Here is a 22,193-nt window from a genome sequence, read left to right on the forward strand (position 1 = left end):
TATATGTTGACAGGAAGAAGAAATAATCACAGATATATAATAAGAATCAAAGGTTACACTCCAAAGAAAACAAATCCTGATACAAGAATTGGCATGAGATTAGAGGAGCGAGAAAAACTGAAACCTAGGGTCGAACTTTAACCGTGTACAGAGATCTAGCACCTGAGATTTGCAGGCACCGATGGTCGATTCGATTGAGATGTTCGTAAACCCCAAGCAAGATGTCCACCTGCCTTTAGAATCAGCAATCGAGAGTAACCCACCGACTGATACGAGGATCGAAAGGGAAAAGAGAGAAAGAGGGAGGGGCGCATAGTAGCAGCACAGGCGAGTATGGCGGTGCTTATATACGAGAGGAAAGCCAACAGCCCGCTCAACCCTTTTCACAACGGCGTTAAATGTTTACCCTAGACACTCATCCACCCCATCCGTTACGACCTATATTTTGCAATCTTACTCTAGAAGTTTTTAGAAATGTTATAATTTCAAAATAAATAAAATAAATTTTATTTCCCAAGCTAATTTAAATTAGGATACGTTTTTTATTGAATATGGGACTAACATCAAAACTTGTTCATGTGCTATCAAACTCTCTTGTGGATCACAAAAATGATTTTAGTTAGTTAAAATTGTTCATTTTTAAGAGAGCGAGTTTTGTTATGCGTAAAAGATAATTACATATTTATGAATATTATTTTTATAATGAGTTAATTAATTTAAAAATAATTATTATTTTGATTAATTTAATGATAGTTATACATTTATAACGAATTTTGTTAGTCATATAAGTGTAATTTTGCAAGGCAAACTATTTTTGAAATCATTGAATAATAACTCGTTCTTTATAATTAATTATTTTAACGTGTAAGTATGGAATAATAAAGTTTATTTAATTTTATTGAACATGAATAATAAATTTTAAAAATATTTGTTTAAAGTTAGTTTTAAGCTACAAAAATTAGTTATCATCCTACAATAAATTACGATTGGTAACTTATATAACAAATTTGTAAACTCTGTTATAACGTTTATAACTACTTTTTAATCATATGAGCAATTTCGAACGAACTTTTAAATTTTTGTCATGACGTTAATTAATAACAAAAATATATATTTTATATTCATTTAAATTACAGTTATATTACGACAAAAATATGTTTGAATAAATTTTAACGGTATTCTCATACCATTTTGCATTAATAACTAAAAATCAAACGATTTAGTTTTGTGCGTTATGCCATGGGGAATTCTTATTCATGTTCCATAAATGTTAATCACTCTCTATTATTATGTGATTTTATTGCACGATAATAAAATTGGTATAATAACAAATTTATAACAAGAATATCACTACACTACAACATATATGATTTTTGTTAATAAATGAATTCAAAAATAATGATGATAGCTTTTTAGATTGATTGCCAAAGTTTTGTCTCGATGCGAACACATGTAATAGAGCACATGGATATTTTGTTGACATAAGATGAGACGTACAAGTTAATATAATAAATAAGGAATAAGTATGTATAAATGATGTGAACCTCGTGTTTTGTCTATGATTATTCAAAACTTAAACCAACCCAAGCAACCTAACCCAATTTGTCGAGTTGGTTTGGTTTTTATTTTAATTTGGGTTGAAAGCCTTCAGTAATTAAAAAATATAATATTTGATTTTTGAAGTTCAAATAGTCAATATTTGATATATCAACTATTAAAATTGTTGTTTTAAGTTTTTACCATGATTGAGAATAAACGGAATCTTTATATATGTCACATAAAATATCATGTTACTTAAAAAAAATCATATCAGCAAAATACATCAAATTGAATGTAATACATAAATATGACATTTAGTTCATTGACAATTGAAATTTTGACATTTGGTCCACTTATTTGAAAAAACAAAAGGACCAAATTTGATATAAAAAACCTAAATTTCATAAAAACACTAAAATTTTAATTAAAAAAATACCCAAAATAATTAAAGAGACCAAATTTTCATACAAAAATACCTAAAATATTTTTTAAAAAATCTAAAAATTGTTAATTTAGTATGCCTTAATGCTATATTTAGATGACATCTAACGGACTTGTAATAAATACATTTGTTGTATATTTATATATATTAATAAAAATTATAAAATACAAGTTTATTTTTATTCATAAACTCTCCAGTTTATTATATGAATGAGTCTCTATATATTTTATTTTATAGTATTATTTTTAAGTGTTAAGAATATGTGATGAAATTATATAGTGACGAGATTTCTTAAATAATTCATGGTTCTTAGATTAATCAAATTGGGACTCTAATTAGTCAAGTATAGACTAGCACCGAGTTTACTATCTTGATCAGCACGAGTTACTGATTGTGAGAATCGTGAGTCACATGCCATATAATACGAGGATGTCTCTAGTAAACTTGTGAGTGATTGTTGAAAAATAATGCACTGAATGCGAAGTTGATGACTGACCACACGGCATTACAGATTATGGTCACGTCGTCTAGTTACGATAGTATAGTTGATCATTAGACTTGAACTAACACGATTGTCTTGTGTATTTGTGTGCGGGATTTGCTAATAGGCCAAACCATCAAATTACGAGGTGGAGATGTACGTCTATGTGGTTCTGTATTACTGGTATATAGAAACAGGTGTTCAGGGATAGGATTTGTCACTCTCGTCCAGGGGTGAAGCCAACATAGGCCTAGTGCAGGCCTTGACTTGCCATTAATTTTGGCTTGTACTCAGGCATAGCCATAAAATCTGCAAACCCTTCCCCCTCTCACTCCCTATCTCGCTCAAGCGCCCACTACCAGTCGCTACCCATCCCCTAGCCCCTGCCATTTGCTCTTGCCTCTGTCTGGCTTGGTGGCTTTATTGCTCGCCCTCGCCAGCGCCGCCTCGCCCCCAGTTTGGGGGCTTCACCCTCTCTCTATCTAGCTATGTCGCTCATCAGCCTCTTTCTCTCTCGCCACCTCGATTGTCGCTCACCCTCATCGACTCTCCCCTTAGACCTCAGTCTCTCGCAGTCACACTCTCGCTTGTTGTTACCTCTCTGAGCTCTCTCGACCCTCTCTCTTTGTTGTCGACTCACCCATCTGGGCTCCGACCCTCGTTACCGCCTGCCTGACTACCTATCCATCTCGGCCCTGCTTCACATAATCAGCACAGTAAGGTTCTATTTCACTAATTTTTGTCCCGAAAAGGTAAAATTTTATTTTTTCTTTTTTAAAATTAAGTGAACTTGAATTTTGTTGACTTATGTTGGGTTAATTGATGTTAGGTTTCTTGAAAATAAGTTTATCAATTGCACAGACACACATAATTTGATATTTTGATTGTTGGATCAATTGCACAAATGCACATAATTTGATACTTTGATTGTTAGATCAATTGTACAAGGGCATATAATTTGTGAATTTATGAATTTGTGCATTTTTTAATTATCATTTGTTATATTGAATTTGAAAGTCATTTCTAAAACGAAAATCTCCGTCAATTGTAAAAGATGTTAATAGGGAGAAATCAAATAGTGTTAATTTTGATGTTATACAACTTTCCATCTATCCTAGACAAAGAATTTTAATTTATATTATAATGTTAATATTGGAAATCAAGTTCGGAGAGCATATATGTAAAAAGATTCGTGTCAACCTCTAAATCATAATTTTTCATATAGATCATTTGGATAGACAAAAACTAGACGATTCAATATTGCGCAATCGAATGGGAGATTAGTGGATGAATGATAACTTGATTGTTTATGTTGAGAAAAATATATTTTTGAATATTGATAATGAATTTATTATACAACATTATCAAAATATGAAACATCGCAAAGAACTATTGTAAGATATTAAATAAATTATGTTAACTTTTAGTATATTTATATTATTATATTATTTTTTATTTGTTTCTTTAATAAATTTCGCCCTCACTAAAAAAACTTTTTGGCTCCGCCCCTGCTCTCGTCGTTATTGATGGGTGAACATCTTATGTGATTTACTATTAGTGTAACATGACAGTCCATGGCCAGATCATATTGATTATCAAGAAAAGTGTATCATGTTATGTCATATAGTCACTATAATAATACATGATACATAATTACCAAGTATGTGAGTTTATCATTTAATGATTTTCGCTCAGTAGGGACATTAGGTTATGAAAGGATTATAGTATGCGGTAATCGTCAACTATAATATATTTACTTGAAATGAGATTTCATTGTTTTTTATATTGTCCTATACCATTGATAGTCGCTTCTCATGACCTCTCAGATTATCGTTGGAATATAGAGATATTATTGTGATGGGTTAAGGTGTTGACCAGTGTCAAACGGGTTTTTGTGCTATCTGTTTGTTAATGAACAGTGAATTTTAAAAGTCATACACCATATAGTATTACGTCTGATATCAGCATTATGTGTCAATTGTGTCTCGTATATGTCATTAAGTATTAATGACAACAGTGTGTTAATTGTTAATGTGTTGGAGCACCAAAAGTTGACTTCCATCAATTGCGAGTTGATTGCAAAGCAGTTGACTCCCAGACATAAGGCAATCAACTCTCGGTGTCTCCTCAGCCTTATAAGTGCAGTCTATGTGGCGAGTAATTGAAGGATGTGGTGGAGGTAGTTGGGTGGCTCAATTTGGACATAGAATGGGCAATTGGAGAATATAGAATTCAACTTGTCTTCGATCTTTTGCTTCATCTGCTCCTTCAGTCATTTTATACTCGTCTCCATAAAAATTAACAAATGTGTGATTGTCACTGTAATGTCCCAAAAAGTCAAAAATAATTATTCAAATCGGTGTTTGAGGACATTATTGAATGTTTGAGATTTTAAGAGAAAGTATTTATTTATATGGTTTTGAGGAAAATAAGGAATTAAAGGTAAATAATTAAATTATTTGGAAATGTTTAATTATGTAATTTGAGGAAATAGGAAATTTGGGAGTATTTTTGAAATAGGAAAATAAATTAAATTGGTGAAATTATGGAAATGTCGGGGTATGAATGAAATAAGAAAGAAATGAAAGTGAGGGGGCATGTGTAATTAATGGGAATATTGGGAGCTGAAATGCGATTTCCAGAAGCGGACAAAAATGACCTTAAGTATAATATAGTGTGCATATAAGCTGAGGAAGCCGGTTGGCGCGGGCGGTCGCGCGCGAGGGTGTTCGTGTGCTGGGCGAGGGATCGAATCACGGGTCGTGCGCGGGGGGAGAAATTCATTGATTTTTCCAAACCATGGCGCCCAAAACGGCGTCGTTTTGCGGCCCAGAGGCGGTCATGCGCTGGCTGCCACGCGTTTGTCTCTGGCAGCTTCTTTCTTTTGCTATTTTAACTCCCGATTTTGGGAGCATTTGGCCGAGGGAATTAACAGCAGTGAGAGGGGAGAGATTCCAGTGAAAGAAATAGACCGCGCGGAAGCTAAATTGGAGGAGAAATCTGAGGAAAATTGGAGGAAAGTTCAAGCAAATTAAGGTTTGAATAATTAGGTAAGTTGTGTAACTTATGCAAGTAAATTTATACGGTTTGAAATTTAAATTATGGTGTAATTTTATTAATTTTAGTTGATTAAACCATTATTTTACTGTGCGTATATTATTTTGATTGTGAGGATTTGTGTGGCAGTGAGTGTGCCGTGTGCCAATTTATATATCTATATGTATATATGTGTAGTCAAAGTGTGAGTGTGAATCAGTGGTGAGTGCAATGAAATTGAAATGAAAAAAACAGTTAAGGAATGCTAGCCGTAAGTGCATATAGGTAAGTTGTTATTATTATAAATTAATTAATTAATTATATACATTGAGAATGTTACTGGTGTGATATAATTTAAATTAAATTTAAGATTCGTTGGGGTTTTATTTACAGAGTGCCTTCATGGGATCTTAGACGGTTAAATTATTTATATTACACTGTTAGATTTAATTAATGCGAGTCAGGGTTTTATTAATAGTTATTAAACGCTTTACTTCGCAGCGAGAGTGCAAGAAAAAGAGGAAACGACCGTGTAAAGGCAAGCTCTTAACCCTCTCTTCATAATCTTTAATTCCCGTGAAAGACCCCGTGATTTCCTGTATATTATCACCTCCCTTGCTTTAATTCAGCACCTAGTCTTATTTGTTGGATTATTATTCATTGGGTTTAATTTAAATTAAATCCAGGACCTCTAGAGTTTTATTTGTTGTGAGTTTACGGGGGTTTGTATCGCCCCCATTCCTTTGGGAATGATGCTGAACCAGTTTGGGAACTAGGTTTCTAGACGTGCGGGTTTATTTACGATTTTATCGGGTTTATTTACAGCTTTCTCGGATTTATTTATGGTATGGTTAGAGCTATCGAGCAGTAGGGCAGGGGTCGGTTGTTGGTGATGTTGGGGTAGACCATTGTACGGCCCTGAAGTGGACCGTCGGGTGGACACTCCTTATCACTGGCCGTTGACCGGTGCTGGGCACTGCTGATTAGCTCTGCCAGTATCTGATTTACTGCACGTTTAGATTTATTATATTGTTGTCCATGATTTGATATGCACATGGGTTCAGGTTGCATATTGGATATTCATTTATTGAATATGCTTGGACACGGACATGCTAGCTTGGTCAGGTTGCATCCAGCACGGGCATATACATCGTGTGTGGTTTACTATGTGGGCGGAGCATGGCCTGATGCTTGGATGTATGGGCGCCTTGTATCATGTTGATGCTCATTACGCCGTTGCATTTTATGTGCATTGCATGGATACTGGTAGTATTTAGTTCTCGGACGGGAGTACCGTTCCGAGGGAGCCTATGGCTCGACTGTCGGGAGTATCGACAGGGACAGGTGTCGGGAGTACCGACATGAACGGGTGACGGGAGTACCGACCCGGGACAGCGCGCACAGATTGGCTGGAGGTATTTGTTACCGTCCAGGGCAGCGATAGGTTGGTATGGGACTTGGGTGCCAGGTGTCTTATGTGGGCCCCAATGACCGATATGTGCTTTTATTATGCTATACTATTGTGTTGTAGCGTCTCATGGCTTGTGTGTGCCTGGGGGTTTATTCTGGGGAGAGATTTCTGGCTTTGTGCAGCCTTCAGCCTCTCTTTTCTTATGCTTGCTGAGTCTCTCGACTCACCTTGTTTTTCCATCATTCCAGGTAATGACAGCGTGGGCCATGGCAAGGGAGTCATCTTTTAGCGACAGAGTCGGTGTGGTGTACAGGCAGTCCCGTCAATCCTTATCAACTCTGATGGTTGAGTAGAGTTTACTCTATCATTTTGTACTGTGCCAGATCTTTCCTCGAGTCTCGTGTATATCGGCACAAGAGTTTGTGTTTATTTATTTATCTTATGACCGCTGTGTTAGCGGGGTACCCGTAGTGCATGCATGTGTTTAACTTCGCTTCCGTTGTTCCTATTTTGAGTATGCATGCCAGGGTGGTTCTTGTCTTGTGGTTCATTCTTTCTCCTCCCGTAGGCGCTCCCATTCAGGTAGTCCGGGTGGTTGGGGATATCCGGGCGGGGGTGCTTACAGTCACATGTGAGAGACACATGGGTATTGGTAGTACAAAATCCTTGGGCTAACATGGGAAGATGTGCAGAGAGTGATATTGAACTGCGCGCTAAATGTGGACAGATTAAGTTCACCACAAGTTAATGTGGATTTGGTCTCAATACAAAAATGGTTTATATATCCAATCTGAAATTAGACTTCATATATTTATTTATTATATTTCATACGATGAAATAACACATTGCTTAAATGTTCAAGTTGTACATGATATGTGCATTTATTACTTTTGCTGTGTATATATGATACTCATAAAGTTTTAAATTTTATTCGCACAACTATACGCAAATTTCATAAAAATTTTCATAAAAAGATATAAAAAAATAAAAAATACATAAAAATTTCATAAAATACCTAAAAATATTTAAAAACAAAAAATAATCAAAATGACCTAAAATTTTAATTAAAATAAATAAAAATATTAAAAAACCTAAATTTCACAAAAGACCTACAAATAAAACATATAAAATGAAATTTAGGTATTTTTTTAATATTTGCAGGTTTTTTTATGAAATGTTTAGGTTTTTTTATGAAATTTATGTATTTTTTTTAGGTTTTTTATAAAATATTTATGTCTTCTTGTGAAGTTTGTCATTTTTATTATTTTTAAATCTTCTATAAAAATTTAAGGTTTTTTAGGAGATTTATGTTATTTTTATGTCATTTTAGTTAAATTTTTAGTTCTTTTATGAAATTTAGGTATGTTTTTAATCAAGTTTAATTATTTTTTATATCATCGATCAAATATCAAATTTTTAATTGTTTATTTACATATTAAACCTAATGTAATGTGTCTCGTTAATGTGCTTTTTTTTAATATAACATGACATTTTACGTAAAATAGATAATAGTTTTATTTATTTTTAGTCATGATAAAAATTTAAAAAATAATAATTTGTACTAGTTGATACACTAAATTTTGACATTTTACATTGCAGGAATCAAACGTCATAATTTTAATTGTTAAGATGTTACTCTATGTATTAAACTAATCTTTTATAATAATTAATTATTTGATAGCAGGTGAACCATTCACCCTTTTTCTAATATATTATGTAGTTTATATTTAACTTTTTATTCAATTATGCATAATATAACTAGTTAGTCAAATTAAATTATAAATAATATTTGTTCTCGCTACAACATAACTTGATAATTATATTACAAACAATGATTAACGGAGGTTTTACAAAATAACCAACCCAATAAATCAAGCCAACCCAACCCAACCTAGTTTTTTATAACTGAGTTGTAAATCTTTACTTTACATTGGTTTAGCTTAAAATTCATAAAAAAAAAATTATTGAATTGGGTTGAGTTAAACTTGAACACAAATTGACATGGCCTATATACACATTATTTGTTTTATTTGTGAGGGTTTGCTAGCTTTATATAGGAAAAATAAGTTAAGATGCTTGGAGTTATCATTTTAAAAATAATCAAACTTGATTATCTTGAGTAAGAGGTGAATCTGTTGAGTCGGATAGAGATAGGTTAGAATTTTTTTAAAATAATAAGTGAGATAGAATAATCAAAATTATATCTGATACTTTTGTACTCGGTTATCTCATGTTGCTAGAGAGCCTATAGAACCAATAAGAGATAACACTTATTCTAAATTCTCCATATATGAGGTGAGCTAGATAAAGATAATAGCTGGACAGAGATAATGCCAGTCTAGATTTTTTTTAAAAATGATACGAGAAAAGATATTTAGAGTTATTCTTAATTACTTATTTGTAATTAGAATATAGTTATTTATAGTAGATATCGAAAAACATTGGGCTCTAATTATTTGAGATGAAGATTCGGGAGTTTGATATTGGTGATTGTTCTTCAAAATTAAGCTGGATAAAGGAACATATGTCAATTTTTTATTATTTAACGGTAATAACACAAAATATAATGTTATTAATTGATCTTATGGGGGTAGCATGCTAATTTTTCCTTTTAAGGTATTTCTCCACGCACGTATAGGTTTATGTCAACTTTTTATTATTTATCGATAATAACACACAATAAAATGATATTAATTGATCTTATGGGGGTAGCATGCTAATTTTTCCTTTTAAGGTATTTCCTTATATAGGTATGATGCACGAAAATGTCTCACGGGCATTGTTTCAGTGTTTTTGAAATATTTCCATTCGTTGGAACATCAAAAAACATTTTTTGATCGTTTCAATAATTTTAGAAATATTTTGGAATTATTTCATAATATTAAAAAAATATCAAAACACACATTCGATTTCAAAACGCATTTTCGTCCAAAAAAAGGTTTTTGAAGTAAAAAGTTTAGTCCCTAACTCAACATTTTATTTATTTATTTTTATAATTTATTTGAATAGATTATGTAATTTGTGTCTATTTTTAGGTTGAATAACTATTTTTATAATTTTTTATTTATCTATTTTTCATTTTCATTTTCGTGTAAACTAACGTGTAGACTACCAAAAGATATAAAATTGCATGCATAGATATTGGATGTCTTAGCGATACTCTTTCAACGTGTGATTTCGACACTTTCATGCAATCATAGATTATTAACACAAATTATATTATAATAATGTGAAATAATGTTTGAAAAAATAAAAGAAAATCAGGTTTATCAAAAAAAGAAAAACTTTTTAATATGCCTTTGTTTTCCATTAAACACATTTATTAAAAGTTATGGATGTTTTGCTTTTTCTATAAATTTTTTTTTCTTGTAATATGTATTATTTGCTTCTGATGTGGCATCAACTGAAATTACTAGAATACCCTTACGCTCTGATAGTCTCACCTGCCACGCGGACCACCTGAGAGACCGACACGTGGCAAGTCAACACTCCGGAGCGGAGCCCGGGAAATCCGGGCCGAACCGCAAGACCCGTTCCAGCTTGACCGGGATTCTCGGGGGTCGTGCCCGCTCATCTCGGGTACCCCAAAACGGTTTCGCCTATAAAAGACAAGGACTCTCGCCAGGTATAGACAAGCTCTACAGCTCTCTCATTTACTACTACTTGCTTTACTCTACTGATTTGAGCGTCGGAGTCCACCCCGGGGGATCCAAGCCCCGGTCCTCCATTGTCTTGCAGGTCCTGCACCCGAGGTCCGACATCCCCAAGTCCGAGGTTGCATTCCCGAGGTCCAGTCGCAGAGGTGGCACGTGGTGGTCGGTCCCAAAAACCATCATCATTTGGCGCCCACCGTGGGGCCGACGTCCAAACTCGCTAGCCTCTTCATTCCCTACCTCACGCTTCGGACTTCAACTCCTCACCTCGGACCTCGGTCTTTCCACGAGTGTCAAACGACTTTCACTCCTAGCTATAACTAATTACATGGCTCCCCGAAGAGACGTGACACGTAGCCAGGTCAGAGCCAATCTAGAGGCCCCGCAGCAAGGGGAAAATTCACCACCTCCAGCCAATCCAATGCCGGAGGACCGATTCACCAGGTTGGAAAACCAGGTCCAACAGCTAACTGAATTGCTGACTGGTTATCTACACCAGGCTGAACAACATCGTTCGCAGGTGCCCTCTCAGCGAGCGGAGCATCAGTCACCTCCTCATGCTCGAGAGCCTCGTCAATCCCGCCAGACGGGCCAAGAAATCCACTCCTCCGAGGCGGCAGGATCCACTTCTGCCCCCTCGCGAGAAAGAGGGACTTCGCAGGAGAGGCGATTGCGTTTCCTAGAGAAGCAAGTCCAGGAACTCAAGAAGGGAAAGGAAGAGTTGCTCCACCTCGGCTCTAACCAACCCTTGAGTAAGGGCATCATGGCGGAGGTTCCACCAGAAAGGTTTCGTATCCCCTCCATCAAGCTCTATGACGGAAGTACAGATCCCTATGACCACGTCGAGCTTTTCTCCTCTCACATGCTGGTGCAATCGGGGTCGGATGCTATGTGGTGTCGGGCATTTTCGGCTACTTTGGGAGGACACGCCCGGACCTGGTACTCCTGCCTTCCCCATCGTTCCATCAACCGCTGGGAAGAGTTGAAGACCTGTTTCTTAGCCCACTACGCTCCCTTGAAGCGCCACCGAAAGTCTTCCATGGCTCTGGTGAACATCAAGCAGAACCAGGGTGAATCCCTAAGAGATTTCGTGGCTAGGTTCAACGAAGAAGCATTAAGTATCGATGAGTTTGACCAACGAATCGCAATGGTGGCTCTTCAGAATGGCTTGAGAGCCGGGCCATTTGCTCAGTCCTTAGCCAAGACTCCACCTCGTACTTTCACAGAGGCCTTAGCCCGGGCTAATAAGTACATCAACGCTGAAGAAGTGATGAAGGTAAAGCGGGCTGAACAACCTGATAAGAAGGAAAGAGAGAAGGAGAAGAAAAAGCTGATGGTGGAACAGAAGACAGACTACCGCCCCTCCCGAGCTCCAGATCGCCTGGGTTTTGGGGGTGCATGGGGAAGCCCGGTGAGTTACACTCCCCTCAACGCCAGTCGAGCAGAGATTTTACTGGCATTAGAGGATAAGGATTATCTACGGCGTCCTCCACCGTTGAGGTCTCCACCCAACACTCGAAGTAAAAGGAAATATTGTCGTTTTCATCGCGACCATAGTCATGTTACAGAGGACTGCATCCAGTTAAAAGAAGAAATTCAGGAGCTTATCAAACAGGGTTACCTCCAAGATTTCGTTGACCAAGAAGGCATGAGTTCGGGTAGAGTTGAGTCCAAGTCAGATAATAGGAGGTCTCCCACTCGGGATCGCTTCCGAGAGCGAAGTCAGACACCGTCCCAGAGAGAAGGAAAACGACGCACTGGGGGTGGATGAGCTCCAAGACCTATCGTAAATTCGAAAGGCTGCATTACTATGTACTATAACCGATGAGTCCACGCTAAGAGTTTCATGCCATGAGATTTGGTATTGTGACGGTTCGACTTGAGTCATCCTCGAGACGCGAATAAACTAACTCCGAATTGGGAAGGACCGTACCAGGGGATAGAATCCTTAAGTCCGGGGGCATGTCGACTAAAAGACATGGGAAGCAAGTCCTTGAAGCATACCTGGAATATCCAAAACATAAGGAAGTTTTTTCAATAAGGAGGGGAATTCCTCGAACCTCTTTGTACTCTTTTTTACGACTAATGGCAAGACTTCGGATTCTCTCCATCTAACAGCAATCTCACAAAGGCCAACACTTCGCAAAATCCAAGGGTCACGAGCCCTAGGCTGTCCCCAAAGGTGGACTAATGGCCACGGAAGAACTCTAGCCTAACACCCTCCTCCGTGAGGGAGTGGCTAAAATCCAAGGGTCACGAGCCCTAGGCTGTCCCCAAAGGTGGACTAATGGCCACGGAAGAACTCTAGCCTAACACCCTCCTCCGTGAGGGAGTGGCTAAAATCCAAGGGTCACGAGCCCTAGGCTGTCCCCAAAGGTGGACTAATGGCCACGGAAGAACTCTAGCCTAACACCCTCCTCCGTGAGGGAGTGGCTAAAATCCAAGGGTCACGAGCCCTAGGCTGTCCCCAAAGGTGGACTAATGGCCACGGAAGAACTCTAGCCTAACACCCTCCTCCGTGAGGGAGTGGCTAAAATCCAAGGGTCACGAGCCCTAGGCCGTCCCCAAAGGTGGACTAATGGCCACGGAAGAACTCTAGCCTAACGCCCTCTTCCATGAGGGAGTGGCTAAAATCCAAGGGTCACGAGCCCTAGGCCGTCCCCAAAGGTGGACTAATGGCCACGGAAGAACTCTAGCCTAACACCCTCCTCCGTGAGGGAGTGGCTAAAATCCAAGGGTCGCGAGCCCTAGGCCGTCCCCAAAGGTGGACTAATGGCCACGGAAGAACTCTAGCCTAACACCCTTCTCTGCGAGAGAGTGGCTAATATTCAAGGGTTAAGAGCCCTAGGCTGTCCCCAAGACGAAGATGGACCAGTTGCCGGAAGAAACTCAACACCCTCATTCGCGTGGGAGTGGCGACAATCCAAGGATCAAGAACCCTGGACCGTTCTCGAATTAAAGAAATGTAGAAGGTCAGGGAAGGAAAACCACAACCGAGCACAAGCTAAAAGAAGCTCAATAGGCGCGGTTTAGCTTGGGAAATCTCGAGTCACGCCTGCGAAAAAGAAGAGCCAAGGAAACGGGTTAGTCAAGTTGAACCTCGTTTTAAAGATTATTTTGTTATCATTAACAAAGGAAAAGCCCAAGGGTCGGCCATGGCTAACCCAAGAGGATAAATATATATATATATATAGTAAAATAAGAAATAATAAATAATAAAAAAAAAAGGGGAAAAGTCTCAAGGGTCGGCCATGGCCGACCCAAGGACACCCCTAACATATATATATTATATATGTATATGTATATATATATATTAAAAAAAAAAAAAAAAAAAAAGGAAAAAAGAGAAAAAATCTGCAGAAGGAGAGCAGGAGGGGGGCGGCCATGGCCGACCTCGGCCATGGCCGATTCGGCTAGGGCCGAACCCCTCGGCCCTGGCCGACCTCGGCCAGGCCGAGCCAAGCGCTCGGCCGTGGCCGAGGGGCTCGGCCTCGCCGAGATCTGGCGAGGCCGAGCATGGCCGAGCCAGAGCTCGGCCTGGCTCGGCCATGTCGGCCATGGCCGAGCTCGGCCATGGCCAAGCAAGCTCGGCCTCGCCTTGGCGAGGCCGAGAGCGGCCGACCTCGGCCGAGGTCGGGCCAGACCAGGCCGACCTCGGCCATGGCCGAGGCGGCCTGGCCAGGTCGACCTCGGCCAGGCAGGGGCGCCTGGCCGAGGGAAAACCCAATTTAAAAAAAAAAAAAAAAAAAAAAAAAAGCAAAAAAACCAAAGAGAAGAAAAAATAAAAAATAAATAAATAACAAATAAGAAAAAATAAAAGCAAAGGAGGATGGGAAAGACTAACCTCAAGGAGATGAATGCTTGTCTTGAAATAATAAGTGTGGGGTGGGGCCTTAGGGCTTATATAGAGGGAACCCAAAGGAAGAAAAATTCAAAATGACAATGTTTCCTTCCAAACGAATTATTCCCTCCAACCAAAACTCATCCCTATAATTTCAGGGTAGTAAATGAGGTTTTAAAGCACTAATCTCAATTTTAAAAATACTCTCGTGCGCCTTGGTAAAAATCAACAGTCAGGCAACCTACTCCTCGACCCAGCATGGTTTTCAGCTCGGCCCAAGGAGTGGGGGGCAAGTGATGTGGCATCAACTGAAATTACTAGAATACCCTTACGCTCTGATAGTCTCACCTGCCACGCGGACCACCTGAGAGACCGACACGTGGCAAGTCAACACTCCGGAGCGGAGCCCGGGAAATCCGGGCCGAACCGCAAGACCCGTTCCAGCTTGACCGGGATTCTCGGGGGTCGTGCCCGCTCATCTCGGGTACCCCAAAACGGTTTCGCCTATAAAAGACAAGGACTCTCGCCAGGTATAGACAAGCTCTACAGCTCTCTCATTTACTACTACTTGCTTTACTCTACTGATTTGAGCGTCGGAGTCCACCCCGGGGGATCCAAGCCCCGGTCCTCCATTGTCTTGCAGGTCCTGCACCCGAGGTCCGACATCCCCAAGTCCGAGGTTGCATTCTCGAGGTCCAGTCGCAGAGGTGGCACGTGGTGGTCGGTCCCAAAAACCATCATCAGCTTCTAAAACAGACTTTAAAGGCACTTGCATTTTCTTTTTGTCTCTAATTGCACTCGAAATATATTAATGCACTTATTTTTTATACTTTTGTAACTTTATTTATATGTATATATATTTAGCTTAAATGTATAACATTTTATCAAAATATTAAAAATGATTACATTTTAATATATTTATTAAAAATTAATATTAATAGTGTTATAATTATGTGATATATGATACAGCTGGTAATATTAAAATGTAGTTTTTTTTTTTTTTTTTCTTGTGTTAGTTGCCATTAATGCTATAGGATCAAATGTGCAAGGAAGAGAACAAGCTCATATGCTCTTGAGTTGTTCTTTGTCGGCATCCTTCTCCTAGGGGTGATAAGCCAAAGTCACCTTCTTAAGCTTAGAATTTGTTAATAATACATATAAACACTATTTATAAGATAACATCTATATAATAAGTATATATGAACAACATACACGTACAATATTTTAGTATGGTTATTTTATATATATTTATTTTAGATAATTTCTTGAGAATTCACGTGGTTAGTTTGATACTTTATTTGTTCATAATAATTGAGAAAGATTTTATGTGCAAAGGGATGAAATTGGAAAGAAGTAAATTGAATTACAAACTTCTTATTAGTATCTTGTTATATTTAGTCATAAATAAATAAACATTTATTTTTTTATATATAATTCTAGGCCTTATATTTTTGAAACTAGTAATGATGGGGTTAACTTGTCGAACCCATATAAGTTTACCAATATTGACCTAATCAATCATCGAGTTCAACATTAAGAAAAAAAAAATAGAGAATAAAGAAAATGATAGATACAAAGGTTTAGTCCTGTCACTAAATAATATTTAGAGGAAAATTATAGTGAATTTAAAAAAATAATTAAAAAAGAGAGAGATACGTGTGAGAGGGTATTTGTGATAATACAAACAAATCATATGCCATTAACTAAGAATAGGGAGTAAAGTTTAATGAGTTTTCATAAGCTTGGGAGATATTTGTAATTTCAAACAATATAGATGTACAATCCGCATTTTAATTGACCTTCAAGGGTATAGGTTGTAGTTTATTATTCATTTTTAATATTCTTATATTGGATCTCATTTATTTAAAGTAAATGGGATGAATATAAAATGACTAAGTGACCAACTTTTAAGCTTGTCTCAAACCACGTTCCTTAGTATATTTTTTATTATATTATAAATAATTTATTCCTAATTTTTTATCTTAAAAATTGTGTTTACTCCAATCATATTCCATATTCTACTATCTATTTAATTCTACAATTCATTTATTTATTAATAAATTTTAATTATTTTTTTTGTATCTTACCTGTAATTTGCACTACTATCAAAATTTGCTCAAGGGTAGATAAATAAGATTTTGATGATAATAAAAATATTCTTATAATATACATTTATTTTAATTAACTCATTACGAATAAAAAAATTATATTCATTGTTTATATGTATTTTGGGTCGACTGATATTTTATCTAAGTCAACTAAAGTAAGGCAGTATGCTTGATTTTCGTAAAATGCCATTTAGGTCAACTAAAATTATTATTTGGTCAACTGAAGTTGGCCAAAAAGTTGGTATCGTGTTTTAGGTTGACCTAAATTTCGATCGAAATTGTGAAATTGATCATTGGACAACTTCGGTCAACTGAAGTTCAACGGTCGTTTTTGAATGTCGTGATTTCTACATGTTTTTCTATTGCACACGAAGTGTATAATTTTTCAAATGTAATTTTGTTTTATTCCTCAAAGTCATATATTGACTATCTCTTACTAATTATATAATCTATTGCTAGAGAATAATGTTTTTTTAACCCTCACAAATTGACTTTTGTGTAAAAATCTCTTTGTTGTGTTATAAGTTATCAACAGATATTAGCTGGAGCTGAAGAATCTGAAGATTTGTTTTAAAATTCAAATGTTGTTTAATTATTTATACTTAACAACTATTTTATCTAATATTATGTATAAATAGAATGTGAGTATGAATAAAAAAAAAGATAAAAAAATACAACACAGTGAACAAACTCGATAGAAGCATTCAAACAAGGGCGAGAAAGTTCAAGTGTTGCAAGTTTACTGACTGGTGAAATTCTCAAATTGTTGATAACTTGTTTGATATTGTTTTTACTGTAAGTTTGTTATTGTTTATCACTTATTGTGAGGAGATTGTATTTGTTAGTTGTTTACTAATAGTTATTGGTTAAAGCAAGAGATTATATGTTGATTTTAGTTCCAATTAAAAGTTAATGTTGATTCTTTATAGTGAAACCTCAAGCTAAATATTGAGAGCCTCAATCTCAGTCTTAAGAGAAAGAATTAAGCTTGTAAAAGTTTAAACCTCTATAAAAATTATTGTATTATTTGTGGATTGCCTAATTTCGTATATCTACTTATGTTGCAATAATTAAGAAATAAGATTACATGTTAAAGAGTTTTTAAAAGGAGCAAAATTATTGAATTTAGAAAAACTTAATTTACCCCATATTGGGTATTTATCTGGGCAACATATCCGACTGCTTGGACCCTCTATCTCCAAAGTCGACGGCAAATTGACTGCAACTGGTGATGGTGATGATTGTGGCGACGACTGTTGTGGGGGAAGCGACTATTGATATGACCGTTATGGGAAGAGATGGAGAGGGCCACTTGAATGAGCTAGATCGTCAAATATCACGAGACGATGTTAAATCATTATCAATTTAACGAGAAAATTTGGTGATGGTGAACAGCGTTGGAGTTGAGATTTTGGATTACTTTCCTAAAAAATTGATTTGCTGAGGGAAATATCGATCGATTGGAAACAACCTAAGCAAAAGTCATCAAAGTTTGAACTTTAATTGGTCAAATTTGGTGCAATGTAGGTTTTGATTAATTTTCTATTTGATTTGATTTAAAATTGAAAGCATATATAATTAATATAATATTATTTATTTATTATTAATATATATAATTTTTAATATATTAAAATTTACAATTTATATACATATTATATACACATTTGAAAAAAATAAATATACACATAATTATGCGTTTTTAAAAATTTTATATTAAAAAACAAAAAGATTATTCACGACCGAACCCAATTCAAAAGCCCCCCACCCAAAGACGGCCCCAGGCAACGCAAAAGACGCCGCCTTGGAAATAAGAAAGCAACTGGATCATTACCCTCCTGTTTACGAAAAGCAAAAGGCATTTCCAGGTCTCTGTCAAGTCTTCGTCTCGCTTGCTCGTTCGTTCGTCATTTCTGCACACTTCCAAATCAGGATCCAGGACCTTAGTCTGCTCGGAAATCCATCATTCGTCCCATTTCAGCATGTCTGGAGGCCGCTCGCCCTTCGCCGAACGCCAGGTATGGCAAAATTAATATCCTATCTATGCTGAAACCGCTAATGAACAAACGTACTTCAACAGGTAACCATCAGCCTGAAGCTTCTGGTAGACCCCGCCAAAAACCGAGTGATCTTTGCCGAGTCCGACTTCGAGTTCATCGACACGCTCCTCTCATTCTTGACCATTCCTCTAGGAGCGCTGTTTCGGGTGCTTGGCCCTGACGGCACCGGAATCGGATCTATAAGCAGAATACGGCAGAGCGTTTCCTCTCTCGAAGTGCAACATCTCCGCACTGCTTACTGCAAGGTTATGCTGCTCAGCCCGAGGAACGCATCGGAGACGCAGTGCAGCAAGTTGAAGCTCAACATTTATCCCATGGAGCCTGCACAGCTATACATGTGTGACGATCACCGATACCGATTCAGCACTTTCAAGGACAAACGGTGTTCGTGCGGTTGGCCGATGGATACTGCGGTGGATATTCAAGAGGAGCAGAAAGCTGCCGAAGACGGTGGCGGAGTGTTTGTAAGTGGAGGAGCCGCCCGATTTATAATTACTGACGATCTGCAGGTGATACCTGGATCTACTGCTGCCTGCATTGCGCTTTTCAGAAAGCTCGGGATCAATAACGAAAGCGAGCTTGAGGAGAGGACTGTTGAAATTGGATCAAAGGAGGTAAACTCTTGCATACACGTTCGTAGAATATATTTAATTCGTCTGCATAATGGGTAAAGTTTCACTGGCGAAACTATGTGTTTTGTGGGGAGGAAAAAGTGTGGTAGTGCAAAAGCAAAGTTGTGATTCAAATTATAAACGGAAGAATTCATTTCGTAGAATAAGATGTTGCAAAATCCAATACATAATAGGTTTGAAGTTTATTTCTCACAAGATATAGAACACGTGATGTATGCAAATTTATGAAAAACCAGATCAACAGTGTAAATTTGCTCCAAGGATGCAAATTCGGGTCATAGTACGTTCAAATCATTGACACTGGAGGGGCTTCTGTTGACTGTCACTGTTTGGAGTATGAGGCAAAGTCGCAAAAGTGCAAATGATTAGAATGAAGCGGCAATTACTGGCCGTGGCTGAAATTCTCAGGTGCTCTCCCCTACATCTCACCTGAGAAGGTATGAGAATTTGAGCTGACTTAGAATCTACTACTGGCTAACTTTCTAGTCAGTAAATTTAATCGAGATCTTATACAAATACCAATCTGCCCCACTTTACCTTCTCCCACGTGACAAAAAGAGACATGGTGGCAATAATGAAATATTTTAGATAAGTAATGTGCCTGCATTGGTTAATCATGTTAGTTATTTACATGTGGGTGACTGAACAGTATAGAAGGGGGAGAGGTATGGGATTTTGCTAAATATAGGCTTCAAATGCTGTATCATGACTTTATATTGAGTTTCTTGAGCATACGTTATTTCTTCTATCCTGTTGCTGCTTGGTTTATCCATGTCTTCCCTTGGCTAGCTTATGTCGTTTTTGACGGTTCCCGTATCATTTGTCTTTTTTGTCCTTGCACTCTCAAAGTTGATGGCCTTGATTAGGTACTACGATTGCTGAAGTTTGCATTGCTCTCAAAGTCATCCTTGACAGAATCAATACTTCTTGCCCAATGCAGCAATACATACGTCACTTTTAAATCCCAGCAAAAGAAAACTGCTCAATCAGACAAAAAGGATAAAACTGACAACTCAAATAATATGAAATTGAAGCTTCTAATGAGCAAATCCAAGAACAGAATTATTTATGCTGAAGCTGGAGTGGACATGGTGGACTTTTTATTTAGCTTCCTGACTCTTCCTATTGGGTCTGTAATAAAGCTTCTTGGTAAGAATTCCGGCTTTGGATGTTTTGACAATTTGTATAAGAGCACTGAAGATTTGAGCGCTGGAAGTTACATGAAATCAGAATATTGCAAGCAAATGTTATTGTGTCCAAAGTTAGCTCCATTTTTCGGTTTGGAGAACAAAATACTTCAGGTAGAGGAAGCCTCTTATGTATTTCATGCTGGCAGAAGGTCATGGTTGCTATCTGATGCAAAATCTGAATCAGGGAGCTTTACCATGGATCCTTTAGAAGAGAGAGGTGATTTACCCTTCCTTATGGATCCCAAGTCCCCCACTGGAGAAGTTCAAGCTGGGAAAGGATACATGAAGGGGCCTGCAACGTTTATGATAACAGATGATTTGTTTGTGACACCTTTTTCCCCTGTCACCACAATAGAACTTCTAAAGAAGTTGAATATGGCAATCAATGATGTGATGGAGCGTGAAGTGACCGTGGGCAATGATGAGGTAAGCTTTATGGTTCTAACTAAATAAATTCTAAATTTGCAATATTCTTAATGAGGATCCCATATATGCAACTCTGTAACCCCATTCACTGGGGCCACGTTTTTGATATCCTACAAATTTGAAGGGGCCTTCTGCATTTAGGATATAGGTTGAAAAAAGAGATTTCTTGGAAGGGAATAATATGATTCATTACCATCACTGACAGTACGTGATCAGTTTAGGTTTCTTGTTTTCAACAATAAATGCTATGTCTTGACCCTCTATGTATTTGTGATGATGGTATATATATATATATATTGGCAACTTCTTCATTGACCTCGAATGGGGATTTTGTGTTACTCTAATAAATCAAAGATTTATTTCTACAGAGCTAGTCAGGTGTCTAGATACAGCTAGTTTACATACTGTTCCACTCTTGCTTGAATCACGCAGGGTAGAGAACATAGGCTGACATAGCAAGTGAAAATAGGAATGACGTAGTTCAAGGAGCTTCTGTTGATAAAACAACTGCTGGTATCTTTATTGAACTTTATGATATGTATATTGAAGTTTGTGGTTTAAATCACGATCTCGGAGATGCTTGTACCCATTCTTTGAAACTTGATTATTCCACGAGGGGATTTCACCAACGTGTTCTACTGGCTTCACAATTCTTTGCTTCATGGTGTTTTGGCTATCTTGCCCACAATAGTAATTAGCCTTAGAACTGATGATGCACAAGCTCCAGAAAGCAGTGACTATTGGCCCTGTAGATTGTTTCCAGAGTGATGGTTTTGGATCTTATTTGCATATTCATTTAAAAAGATCGTCATTCTATGTTGCAGGCCTTGAATTTACTGAGGGCTTCTTTGACCTCAAAAACAGCTCTGAATGATATATTTAACAAGAAGGAGCCATACGGAGAGCTAATGCTGAAAGTATAGAACTTTCCATTTATGTACAGGGGCAGTATGCGTTTGACCACGGCCTGAATTTGCATGTATTTCTGAAGGTATAGTGTGGCTATATGTATTCCCTGACCCATTTTCAACACTCTTGAGTGGATGTGAGGATTTCTATCAATTGTTGTGCATTTTCAGAACCATCCTGCACTCTTAATTATGTGAATGGAATATCCTAGGTCCTGCTGTTTCGGGTGTGCATAGAATAAATCATTTTGGCCCCTTTCAGGGTCTTCTTTGGTGATTTAGTTATTTCACGGGTTCACCTAGTGCTTTTGTGGGCCATCTACCCCTTTGATATTTCTGTTGTCTGGTTGCCAGCGGATGATGGTTTGGAGCCAATCACCACTGAATTTGTATTAGGTTAAGTGTGTTTAATAGATGTCCTTGATCTTGAGGGTGTCTAAACCTTGTTCCACTTGTAAGGGCGGGGCTC

General features: G+C 37.4%; 2 protein-coding genes across 14 annotated transcripts in view; one reads left to right on the forward strand and one right to left on the reverse strand.

Moving 5' to 3' along the window:
- LOC127812742 (tubulin beta-2 chain) overlaps window positions 1-382 on the reverse strand; it is a 34,317-nt gene extending 33,935 nt beyond the window's left edge. For 12 of the 13 annotated variants that reach the window (XM_052353321.1, XM_052353305.1, XM_052353290.1 and 9 more), the window contains exon 1: window positions 163-382. The gene's annotated coding sequence lies outside the window, so the exon portion shown is untranslated. Of the gene's footprint in view, window positions 1-142 lie in introns of all 13 variants that reach the window. The other variant, XM_052353317.1, reaches the window with a different exon arrangement.
- A 17,943-nt stretch (window positions 383-18,325) lies between these two features.
- Window positions 18,326-22,193, forward strand: LOC127795787 (uncharacterized). Its single transcript, XM_052327689.1, has 4 exons — window positions 18,326-18,526; window positions 18,589-19,182; window positions 20,067-20,816; window positions 21,641-22,193. Exons 1-4 carry the CDS (start codon window positions 18,491-18,493, stop codon window positions 21,737-21,739), a joined length of 1,479 nt encoding a protein of 492 aa, XP_052183649.1. The 5' UTR covers window positions 18,326-18,490; the 3' UTR covers window positions 21,740-22,193.

This window comes from Diospyros lotus, chromosome 1 (genome assembly GCF_014633365.1).
Source record: "Diospyros lotus cultivar Yz01 chromosome 1, ASM1463336v1, whole genome shotgun sequence".
In the NCBI taxonomy this organism is placed as follows: Eukaryota; Viridiplantae; Streptophyta; class Magnoliopsida; order Ericales; family Ebenaceae; genus Diospyros; species Diospyros lotus.

What these genes read in the sequence shown, in the direction of transcription:
- LOC127795787 (XM_052327689.1), top strand. Translation starts at nt 18,491, where the DNA reads ATGTCTGGAGGCCGCTCGCCCTTCGCCGAACGCCAG. An exon ending in CGCCCTTCGCCGAACGCCAG is followed by an intron (nt 18,527 to 18,588) that starts GTATGGCAAAAT and finishes GTACTTCAACAG; the next exon opens with GTAACCATCAGCCTGAAGCT. An exon ending in TGACCGTGGGCAATGATGAG is followed by an intron (nt 20,817 to 21,640) that starts GTAAGCTTTATG and finishes TCTATGTTGCAG; the next exon opens with GCCTTGAATTTACTGAGGGC.